At 41.5% G+C, this 10,912-nt stretch overlaps 1 protein-coding gene across 2 annotated transcripts in view; it reads left to right on the top strand.

The window, feature by feature from the left end:
• The window catches only part of zgc:162872 (BAR_ACAPs and ArfGap_ACAP domain-containing protein), an 18,581-nt gene extending 11,467 nt beyond the window's left edge, over window positions 1-7,114 (top strand). Inside the window, exons 18-22 of one of the 2 annotated variants that reach the window (XM_068704842.1) lie at window positions 1,937-2,070; window positions 4,392-4,501; window positions 4,597-4,707; window positions 4,955-5,016; window positions 6,098-7,114. In XM_068704842.1, the coding sequence (XP_068560943.1) occupies window positions 1,937-2,070; window positions 4,392-4,501; window positions 4,597-4,707; window positions 4,955-5,016; window positions 6,098-6,252 (572 nt within the window). In that variant the 3' untranslated portion in view covers window positions 6,253-7,114. Of the gene's footprint in view, window positions 1-1,936; window positions 2,071-2,882; window positions 2,946-4,391; window positions 4,502-4,596; window positions 4,708-4,954; window positions 5,017-6,097 lie in introns of those variants that run through there. The other variant, XM_068704851.1, reaches the window with a different exon arrangement.
• Window positions 7,115-10,912: the final 3,798 nt, after the last annotated feature.

Raw genomic sequence — 10,912 nt, 5'->3', positions numbered from 1 at the left:
ATATATGTGTGTATATATATATATGTGTGTATATATATATATGTGTATATATATATATATATATATATTGTGTATATATATATATATATATATACATATATATATATATATACATATATATACAGTTGTGGTCAAAAGTTTACATACACTTGTAAAGAACATAATGTCATGGCTCTCTTGAGTTTCCAGTTATTTCTACAACTCTGATTTTTCTCTGATAGAGTGATTGGAACAGATACTTCTTTGTCACAAAAAAATTCATGAAGTTTGGTTCTTTCATGACTTTATTATGGGTTAACAGAAAAAGTGATCAAATCTGCTGGGTCGAAAATATACATACAGCAGTGCTAATATTTGGTTACATGTCCCTTGGCCATTTTCACTTCAATTAGGCGCTTTTGGTAGCCATCCACAAGCTTCTGGCAAGCTTCTCGTTGAATCTATGACCACTCCTCTTGACAGAATTGGTGCAGTTCAGTTAAATTTGATGGCTTTCTGACATGGACTTGTTTCTTCAGCATTGTCCACATGTTCTCAATGGGATTTAAGTCAGGACTTTGGGAAGGCCATTCTAAAACCCTAATTCTAGCCTGATTTAGCCATTCCATTACCACTTTTGATGTGTGTTTGGGGACATTGTCCTGTTGGAACACCCAACTGCACCCAAGACCCAACCTTCGGGCTGATGATTTTAGGTTATCTTGAAGAATTTGAAGGTAATCCTCCTTCTTCATTATCCCATTTACTCTCTGTAAAGCACCAGTTCCATTGTCAGCAAAACAGCCCCACAGCATAATACTACCACCACCGTGCTTGACGGTAGGCATGGTGTTCTTGGGGTTAAAGGCCTCACCTTTTCTCCTCCAAACATATTGCTGGGCATTGTGGCCAAACAGCTCGATTTTTGTTTCGTCTGACCACAGAACTTTCCTCCAGAAGGTCTTATCTTTGTCCACGTGATCAGCAGCAAACTTCAGTCGAGCCTTAAGGTGGCGCTTTTGGAGCGAGGGCTTCCTTCTTGCACGGCAGCCTCTCAGTCCATGGAGATGCAAAACACGCTTGACTGTGGACACTGACACCTGTGTTCCAGCAGCTTCTAATTCTTGGCAGATCTGCTTTTTGGTGGTTCTCGGTTGACTCTTCACCCTCCTGACCAATTTTCTCTCAGCAGCAGGTGATGGCTTGCGTTTTCTTCCTGATCGTGGCAGTGACAAAACAGTGCCATGCACTTTATACTTACAAACAATTGTTTGCACTGTTGCTCTTGGGACCTGCAGCTGCTTTGAAATGGCTCCAAGTGACTTTCCTGACTTGTTCAAGTCAATGATTCACTTTTTCAGATCCATGCTGAGCTCCTTTGACTTTCCCATTGTAGCGTTTGTGGGCGTTTGTATCCAATGAGCCCTATTTAAATGGCCTCAGAGAAGTCACCAGTTGTAGTCACTCATAATCACTCACAAGAAGTTAAGAGGCCATGCTATGAAGCTCATTTCATTGACACAACTTTCTAAGTCACCAAAATTGCTAATTCATGTTGCTGTATGTATATTTTTGACTCAGCAGATTTTGTCACTTTTTCTGTTAACCCATAATAAAGTCATGAAAGAACCAAACTTCATGAATGTTTTTTGTGACAAAGAAGTATCTGTTCCAATCACTCTATCAGAGAAAAATCAGAGTTGTAGAAATAACTGGAAACTCAAGAGAGCCATGACATTATGTTCTTTACAAGTGTATGTAAACTTTTGACCACAACTGTGTATATATATATATATATATATATATATATATATATATATATGAATGTCTTTATGGACGTTTATTCTGAATGCACATCAGAGATGATGATGATGATGATGAGTCATGAAGAAGAGAAGGAGGAAGATCCTGCTCAATGTCTATTACAGACCATAATATCTCCTGGTTCTGTTTGCAGAGCTGCGTCTCTATCGGGCCGCATCAGCCGGGGACCTGGTGGACATGGCTACAGCGTTAGCCCAGGGAGCAGACGTCAACGGGAGCATCAGAGAGGAGGAGGGACGAACGGCTCTGATAGGAGCAGCTGTAGGGGTGAGGAGGAGGAGGAGGAGGGGGAGGACACAAGTGATTTACTAATACTTCACTCAGTAAAGTTGTGCCCGATGCTTTTTCCAATTGATCCAAGAGGTTTCTTAAAGAGTTCCTATGATGACGTAGAAGAAGAGTTCCAGCCTGTCCTCACTGAGCTGTGTGTCTCCTGTAGGACTCTCTGTCAGTCTGTCCTCACTGAGCTGTGTGTCTTCTGTGTGTCTCTCTGTCAGTCTGTCCTCACTGAGCTGTGTGTCTCCTGTAGGACTCTCTGTCAGTCTGTCCTCACTGAGCTGTGTGTCTCCTGTAGGACTCTCTGTCAGTCTGTCCTCACTGAGCTGTGTGTCTCCTGTAGGACTCTCTGTCAGTCTGTCCTCACTGAGCTGTGTGTCTTCTGTGTGTCTCTCTGTCAGTCTGTCCTCACTGAGCTGTGTGTCTCTTGTAGGACTCTCTGTCAGTCTGTCCTCACTGAGCTGTGTGTCTCTGTCAGCCTGTCCTCACTGAGCTGTGTGTCTCCTGTGTGTCTCTCTGTCAGTCTGTCCTCACTGAGCTGTGTGTCTCCTGTAGGACTCTCTGTCAGTCTGTCCTCACTGAGCTGTGTGTCTCCTGTGTGTCTCTCTGTCAGTCTGTCCTCACTGAGCTGTGTGTCTCTCTGTCAGTCTGTCCTCACTGAGCTGTGTGTCTCCTGTAGGACTCTCTGTCAGTCTGTCCTCACTGAGCTGTGTGTCTCCTGTGTGTCTCTCTGTCAGTCTGTCCTCACTGAGCTGTGTGTCTCTCTGTCAGTCTGTCCTCACTGAGCTTTGTGTCTCCTGTAGGACTCTCTGTCAGCCTGTCCTCACTGAGCTGTGTGTCTCCTGTAGGACTCTCTGTCAGCCTGTCCTCACTGAGCTGTGTGTCTCCTGTAGGACTCTCTGTCAGTCTGTCCTCACTGAGCTGTGTGTCTCCTGTGTGTCTCTCTGTCAGTCTGTCCTCACTGAGCTGTGTGTCTCCTGTAGGACTCTCTGTCAGTCTGTCCTCACTGAGCTGTGTGTCTCCTGTGTGTCTCTCTGTCAGTCTGTCCTCACTGAGCTGTGTGTCTCTCTGTCAGTCTGTCCTCACTGAGCTGTGTGTCTCCTGTAGGACTCTCTGTCAGTCTGTCCTCACTGAGCTGTGTGTCTCCTGTGTGTCTCTCTGTCAGTCTGTCCTCACTGAGCTGTGTGTCTCTCTGTCAGTCTGTCCTCACTGAGCTGTGTGTCTCCTGTAGGACTCTCTGTCAGTCTGTCCTCACTGAGCTGTGTGTCTCCTGTGTGTCTCTCTGTCAGTCTGTCCTCACTGAGCTGTGTGTCTCTCTGTCAGTCTGTCCTCACTGAGCTTTGTGTCTCCTGTAGGTCTCTCTGTCAGTCTGTCCTCACTGAGCTTTGTGTCTCCTGTAGGACTCTCTGTCAGCCTGTCCTCACTGAGCTGTGTGTCTCCTGTAGGACTCTCTGTCAGCCTGTCCTCACTGAGCTGTGTGTCTCCTGTAGGACTCTCTGTCAGCCTGTCCTCACTGAGCTGTGTGTCTCCTGTGTGTCTCTCTGTCAGCCTGTCCTCACTGAGCTGTGTGTCTCCTGTAGGACTCTCTGTCAGCCTGTCCTCACTGAGCTGTGTGTCTCCTGTAGGACTCTCTGTCAGTCTGTCCTCACTGAGCTGTGTGTCTCCTGTAGGACTCTCTGTCAGTCTGTCCTCACTGAGCTGTGTGTCTCCTGTGTGTCTCTCTGTCAGTCTGTCCTCACTGAGCTGTGTGTCTCTCTGTCAGTCTGTCCTCACTGAGCTGTGTGTCTCCTGTAGGACTCTCTGTCAGTCTGTCCTCACTGAGCTGTGTGTCTCCTGTGTGTCTCTCTGTCAGTCTGTCCTCACTGAGCTGTGTGTCTCTCTGTCAGTCTGTCCTCACTGAGCTGTGTGTCTCCTGTAGGACTCTCTGTCAGTCTGTCCTCACTGAGCTGTGTGTCTCCTGTGTGTCTCTCTGTCAGTCTGTCCTCACTGAGCTGTGTGTCTCTCTGTCAGTCTGTCCTCACTGAGCTTTGTGTCTCCTGTAGGTCTCTCTGTCAGTCTGTCCTCACTGAGCTTTGTGTCTCCTGTAGGACTCTCTGTCAGCCTGTCCTCACTGAGCTGTGTGTCTCCTGTAGGACTCTCTGTCAGCCTGTCCTCACTGAGCTGTGTGTCTCCTGTAGGACTCTCTGTCAGCCTGTCCTCACTGAGCTGTGTGTCTCCTGTGTGTCTCTCTGTCAGCCTGTCCTCACTGAGCTGTGTGTCTCCTGTAGGACTCTCTGTCAGCCTGTCCTCACTGAGCTGTGTGTCTCCTGTAGGACTCTCTGTCAGCCTGTGAGTTCCTGCTGCTGAACGGAGCCAACGTCAACCACAGAGACCTCAGAGGACAAGGAGCTCTACACACTGCTGCTACTGCAGGACACACCGGGTACACACACACACACACACACACACACACACACTGACCTCGTGTGTCAATAAACTGGAATAAACACCTGTCTGCTTCCCATTGGCTGTGTGCAGACAGGTGTGTCTGCTGCTGAAGAGAGGAGCCAATCAGTACGCTGCGGACGAACGAGGACGGGACCCGCTGGCCATCGCCGTGGAAACCGCCCACGCTGACATCGTCACACTGTGAGTCATCACTTGAAACGTGAACACCAGAATGGTTTGATTGAATCAGGAGCTGGTTAGCCTAGCTTAGCATAAAGACTGGTAGCGGGGGGAAACTGCTTGCCAAGCTACAGACTGGGAATGTTTTAAATAATTGTCATTTCCTTTTGAAATCGAATGGTATACATATGTGTGTGTGTGTGTGTGTGTGTGTGTGTGTGTGTGTGTTTAACTGGTGTATTTCTTTCCTGTGATCTGATTGGTTCAGACTGCGGATGGCCAGGATGAATGAAGAGATGAGAGATTCAGAAGGAGTCTTTGGAGCTGTGGGTTAGTGGACTCTTGAGTTTATTCATCTACAAATAAAGCTTCAATTGGCTTTAAAAGTCTGAAAAATGAAAACTGTAGGTTTCATTTTGTCCGTGAATAAATGAAAATAAAATAAAGTTGTCATGTCTCGCTTTATTAATCCAGAAGGAAATTGTGTCAGAGTTTTATCAAAGATTACAACATAAGAATAACAAACATATCTATATATATATAGATATATATCTATATATAGATATATAAAGATATATGAACAATAGAATAACAATGATTAGATATACAGTATTATACAGTACATTACTGACAGCTATGTAAAATAGAATATAATATCAATAAGGTAAATAAATAAAGTAAGAAAATCTAAAATAGAAAAAGTTAATTACAAAAAGACAAATTAATACAAGAGAATAAATATAAAGCGTATAAGGTCTCACATATAGTATTGTAGGAAAGTAAGATTTTATCATTTCACTTTTTTAAACGTTAGACAGTCTGAACAGGAGAGAGATGGGCTGACATGTTTTATTTAGATCAATATTGTAGGAATAATTACATTTGTGAGTTTTTGTATACCGTATATATGATTTATGATATCTCAGTCTGAAGACTGTAAATCCATCTGACATCCAGGAGACAACCTCTGAAAACCTGAAGAGAGAATCCAGTTCCTCGCTTGTTAAAGCTGCATTCTCTCTAGTGTCCACCAGGGGGCGACTCCTCTGGTTGTATAGAAGTCTAGTCTAAAATGACTCTACTTCTCTCTTGATTTATTCCCTCAGTAAACATTGTAAACATGAGTTTATGGTCTCAATCTCTAGTTTACAGTCTTCTTCAATACAGCATGATGTTCATTTAGTACATTATGCTCCATTTAGAGTCAAACAGACCGGAAAGAGGGGATGATTTAGGGGCGGGGCTACACGCTGATTGACAGGTCTCTACCAGAGACGTAATCGACGTCTCTATGTCACTCCTCAGTCCAGATATGGCCACTTCCTGTTCACTGGTTGAGAAACAATATTTTGTCTCAAATGTAAATGTCCTCAAGCCATCTACTGACTGTAGGTCTGGTTTACGTCCTCAGGAGATGACGAGACCTTTCAGGACATCTTCCGGGACTTCAGCGACATGGCGTCACACGACCCAGAGAGGCTCAGCAGACGGCAGTTCAGTCGCGGAGACGACGAGGAGGAAGAGGAGGACGAGGAGGAGGAAGAGGTGAAGAAGGAGAAAGGGTGAAGAGCCAACACAGTAAATGACAGAAAGTGAGACTGAAAGCCTCTGTAGACTTGTAACTGTTAGAAGAGCTGACTGATGTGTACATATAAGATATATATATACTGTGTAATATACATTTCCACTGTGAAAGTACACGTATACTTTATGTACAGTTACTGCAGAAGTGTCACCAGAGTCCACAGTTTCATTATCAATTAATCTGCAGATTATTATTAATTGTTTTGATCAAATCGTCGTCACATCGACTAAATATTCACATAAGAGGATTTTCCGGTGTTCATTTTGGGGGATTTTATTAATAACTCTGTTTTCATTAGTGTATAAATCTCCTGAAGTATAGTTGTGCTTTCACGTTATTTTTACATTACCTGAAGGTTGCAATCTGCTTTTTCACCACTAGATGGCACTGTTAACAACAATTATCAAAACGGTGGATGATTGATTTTCAGCGACTCGTGTTGTCAGTCGTGTCATCATGACGTCAGTATATTTCCGTCTGTCGTTCCTCCAGCGCCAACATGTCAATCAGTCAAAAGATAAGTGACGTTGCTACCGTTAATGTCGGGTTCAGACTACAAGATATCTGCGATTATAGCGCGTCATAATGGACGACGTCCCGACAGAAAGACTAGCATGTTAGCGTAGCATCACAATAATATAGCTAACATTAGCATATTGTTTTTTTGTTTTTTTTAGGCTTTTTCCAAACACAAGACGGCTTCTGCTTGTTCATGTACGTTCATGTACGTTCATTTACGTTCATGTACGTTCATTTATGTTCTTGTCCGTTCATTTACGTTCATGTCCATTCATTTACGTTCATGTCCGTTCATTTACGTTCATGTACATTCATTTACGTTCATGTCCGTTCATTTACATTCATGTACGTTCATGTCCGTTCATTTACATTCATTTACGTTCATGTACGTTCATGTACGTTCATGTCCGTTCATTTACATTCATTTACGTTCATGTACGTTCATGTCCGTTCATTTACGTTAATTTCCGTTCATGTACGTTCATGTCCGTTCATTTACGTTCATGTCCGTTCATGTCCGTTCATGTACGTTAATTTACGTTCATTTACATTCATGTACGTTCATGTCCGTTCATTTACATTCATGTACGTTCATGTCCGTTCATTTACATTCATTTACGTTCATGTACGTTCATGTCCGTTCATTTACGTTAATTTCCGTTCATGTACGTTCATGTCCGTTCATTTACGTTCATGTCCGTTCATGTCCGTTCATGTACGTTAATTTACGTTCATTTACATTCATGTACGTTCATGTCCGTTCATTTACATTCATGTACGTTCATGTCCGTTCATTTACATTCATTTACGTTCATGTACGTTCATGTCCGTTCATTTACATTCATTTACGTTCATGTACGTTCATGTCCGTTCATGTCCGTTCATTTACGTTCATGTCCGTTCATTTACGTTCATTTACGTTCATGTACGTTCATGTCCGTTCATTTACGTCATGTACGTTCATGTCCGTTCATTTCCGTTCATGTACGTTAATTTACGTTAATTTACGTTCATGTACGTTCATTTACGTTCATGTCCGTTCATTTACGTTCATGTACGTTCATGTACGTTCATGTCCGTTCATTTACGTTCATGTCCGTTCATTTACGTTCATGTACGTTCATGTCCGTTCATTTACGTTCATGTACGTTCATGTACGTTCATTTACGTTCATGTACGTTCATGTATGTTCATTTACGTTCATGTACCTTCATTTACGTTCATTTACGTTCATTTACGTTCATGTACGTTAATTTACGTTAATTTACGTTCATGTACGTCCATTTACGTTCATGTACGTTCATGTACGTTCATGTACGTTCATTTACGTTCATGTACGTTCATGTACGTTCATTTACGTTCATGTACCTTCATTTACGTTCATTTACGTTCATGTACGTTAATTTACGTTCATGTACGTTCATTTACGTTCATTTACGTTCATGTACGTTCATGTACGTTCATTTACGTTCATTTACGTTCATGTACGTTCATGTACGTTCATTTACGTTCATGTACGTTCATGTACGTTCATGTACGTTCATTTACGTTCATGTACCTTCATTTACGTTCATTTACGTTCATGTATGTTCATTTACGTTCATTTACGTTCATGTACATTAATTTACGTTCACTTACGTTCATGTACGTTCATGGATGTTCATGTCCGTTCATGGACGTTAATTTACGTTAATTTACGTTCATTTACGTTCATTTACATTCATGTACATTAATTTACGTTCATGTACATTAATTTACGTTAATTTACGTTCATTTACGTTCATGTACGTTCATTTACGTTCATGTACGTTCAAATACGTTCATGTCCGTTCATGTACGTTAATTTACGTTCATTTACGTTCATGTACGTTCATTTACGTTCATGTACATTAATTTACGTTCATTTACATTCATGTACGTTCATGGACGTTCATGTCCGTTCATGGACGTTAATTTACGTTCATTTACGTTCATTTACATTCATGTACATTAATTTACGTTCATGTACATTAATTTACGTTAATTTACGTTCATTTACGTTCATGTACGTTCATTTACGTTCATGTACGTTCAAATACGTTCATGTCCGTTCATGTACGTTAATTTACGTTCATTTACGTTCATGTACGTTCATTTACATTCATGTACGTTCTTTTATGTTCATGCACGTTCATGCACGTTCATTTACGTTCATGTACGTTCATTTACATTCATGTACGTTCATTTACGTTCATGTACGTTCATTTACGTTCATGTACGTCCTCTGGTGGAAGAATCCAAGCACATCCTTGTTGTCATGTCAGACAACTTTGGCTCATAAATATGGCGTCCGTGTGTGTTTGAGCTGCTAATTTACATAGTCTTATTGGTCAGTTATACCGGCGCTCACTGAAGTAACGTTTTCCACGTCCTGGCAGCTCATTTAAGTTCTTTCATAGAAAATGTTCCTTCACATAGTTGAGAGAGAGAAGTTACAAAAAATACAAGAACAAAGAGTTCAAACCAGCTGATTACCACTGAGAACCAGGAAAACTTTATTTACACTGTGATGGTTAACTTTCAGCCGGTTAGCTGTTGTCGTTATGCTAAGCTAGACTAACCATGTCCTGACTCCACCTGGCTGTCGGCCGGAAAAGCAAATAAGCACATTTCCTAAAATGTTTTAACTATTCTTTGAATAAAAACATTTAATTGTTTGAATATAGTTGCTGTCAGAGTAATGTTACAAAGGACAAGAACCTCATAATGTGACGATGTCACCAAGGGAAAAGGTCACATGTTGTGTTCAGTGTAGTGTAATAAAAGTCAGTGAATCTACTCCTTTAAATGTTATTCAGAGATATGAATAATTTAGGTCAGTAACAGCGTGAAGTCGTCAGCAAACGCATTTAACTGTTATTACGTTTGACCCAGAAAAGATGCTCTAACTGCTGATTTATTAATGTTAACATTGTCTCAACAAGAATAGAATGAAAAGAGCTGAAGCTCATTGTGGACAGTGGTGAAAGCTCCGGAAACATCTCAGAAAAACAGGAAGTCCATTAAGATCTCTGTTAAAGTATTTAATGAAACCAAACTGCTTTTAATATATTTTATGGAAGGTGTGTTTTCAACAATAGCCATTCGATGTGTTTATATGAAATAATTGTTTCTCTGCATCATAGTTTGATTGTTAGTGGTGGAGTCCGCCGTCGAATCAGATTCAGATTACCTTCAATTTTTAAACCAAATTCCCAGAAAATCTTAATTACAGAAGAAGAAGAATTATTTTTGTTCGGACACATACAGACAGTTTTTGTGGAAAATAGTTTTATGCAATTTAAAACCAGTAAATCCTTGGTCTGTTTGTGACGTATATGATGTGTATATATACAGTTGTGGTCAAAAGTTTACATACACTTGTAAAGAACATAATGTCATGGCTCTCTTGAGTTTCCAGTTATTTCTACAACTCTGATTTTTCTCTGATAGAGTGATTGGAACAGATACTTCTTTGTCACAAAAAACATTCATGAAGTTTGGTTCTTTCATGACTTTATTATGGGTTAACAGAAAAAGTGACAAAATCTGCTGGGTCAAAAATATACATACAGCAACATGAATTAGCAATTTTGGTGACTAAGAAAGTTGTGTCAATGAAATGAGCTTCATAGCATGGCCTCTTAACTTCTTGTGAGTGATTATGAGTGACTACAGCCGGTGACTTCTCTGAGGCCATTTAAATAGGGCTCATTGGATACAAACGCCCACAAACGCTACAATGGGAAAGTCAAAGGAGCTCAGCATGGATCTGAAAAAGCGAATCATTGACTTGAACAAGTCAGGAAAGTCACTTGGAGCCATTTCAAAGCAGCTGCAGGTCCCAAGAGCAACAGTGCAAACAATTGTTTGTAAGTATAAAGTGCATGGCACTGTTTTGTCACTGCCACGATCAGGAAGAAAACGCAAGCTATCACCTGCTGCTGAGAGAAAATTGGTCAGGAGGGTGAAGAGTCAACCGAGAACCACCAAAAAGCAGATCTGCCAAGAATTAGAAGCTGCTGGAACACAGGTGTCAGTGTCCACAGTCAAGCGTGTTTTGCATCTCCATGGACTGTGAGGCTGCCGTGCAAGAAGGAAGCC

Source organism: Cebidichthys violaceus, unplaced genomic scaffold (assembly GCF_023349555.1).
Source record: "Cebidichthys violaceus isolate CVI_PGR_0920_01 unplaced genomic scaffold, fCebVio1.0.p SCAF_1, whole genome shotgun sequence".
NCBI classification, from domain to species: domain Eukaryota; kingdom Metazoa; phylum Chordata; class Actinopteri; order Perciformes; family Stichaeidae; genus Cebidichthys; species Cebidichthys violaceus.
The sequence above is the reverse complement of the archived record's forward strand: the minus strand, read 5'-3'. Positions and strand labels throughout refer to the sequence as shown.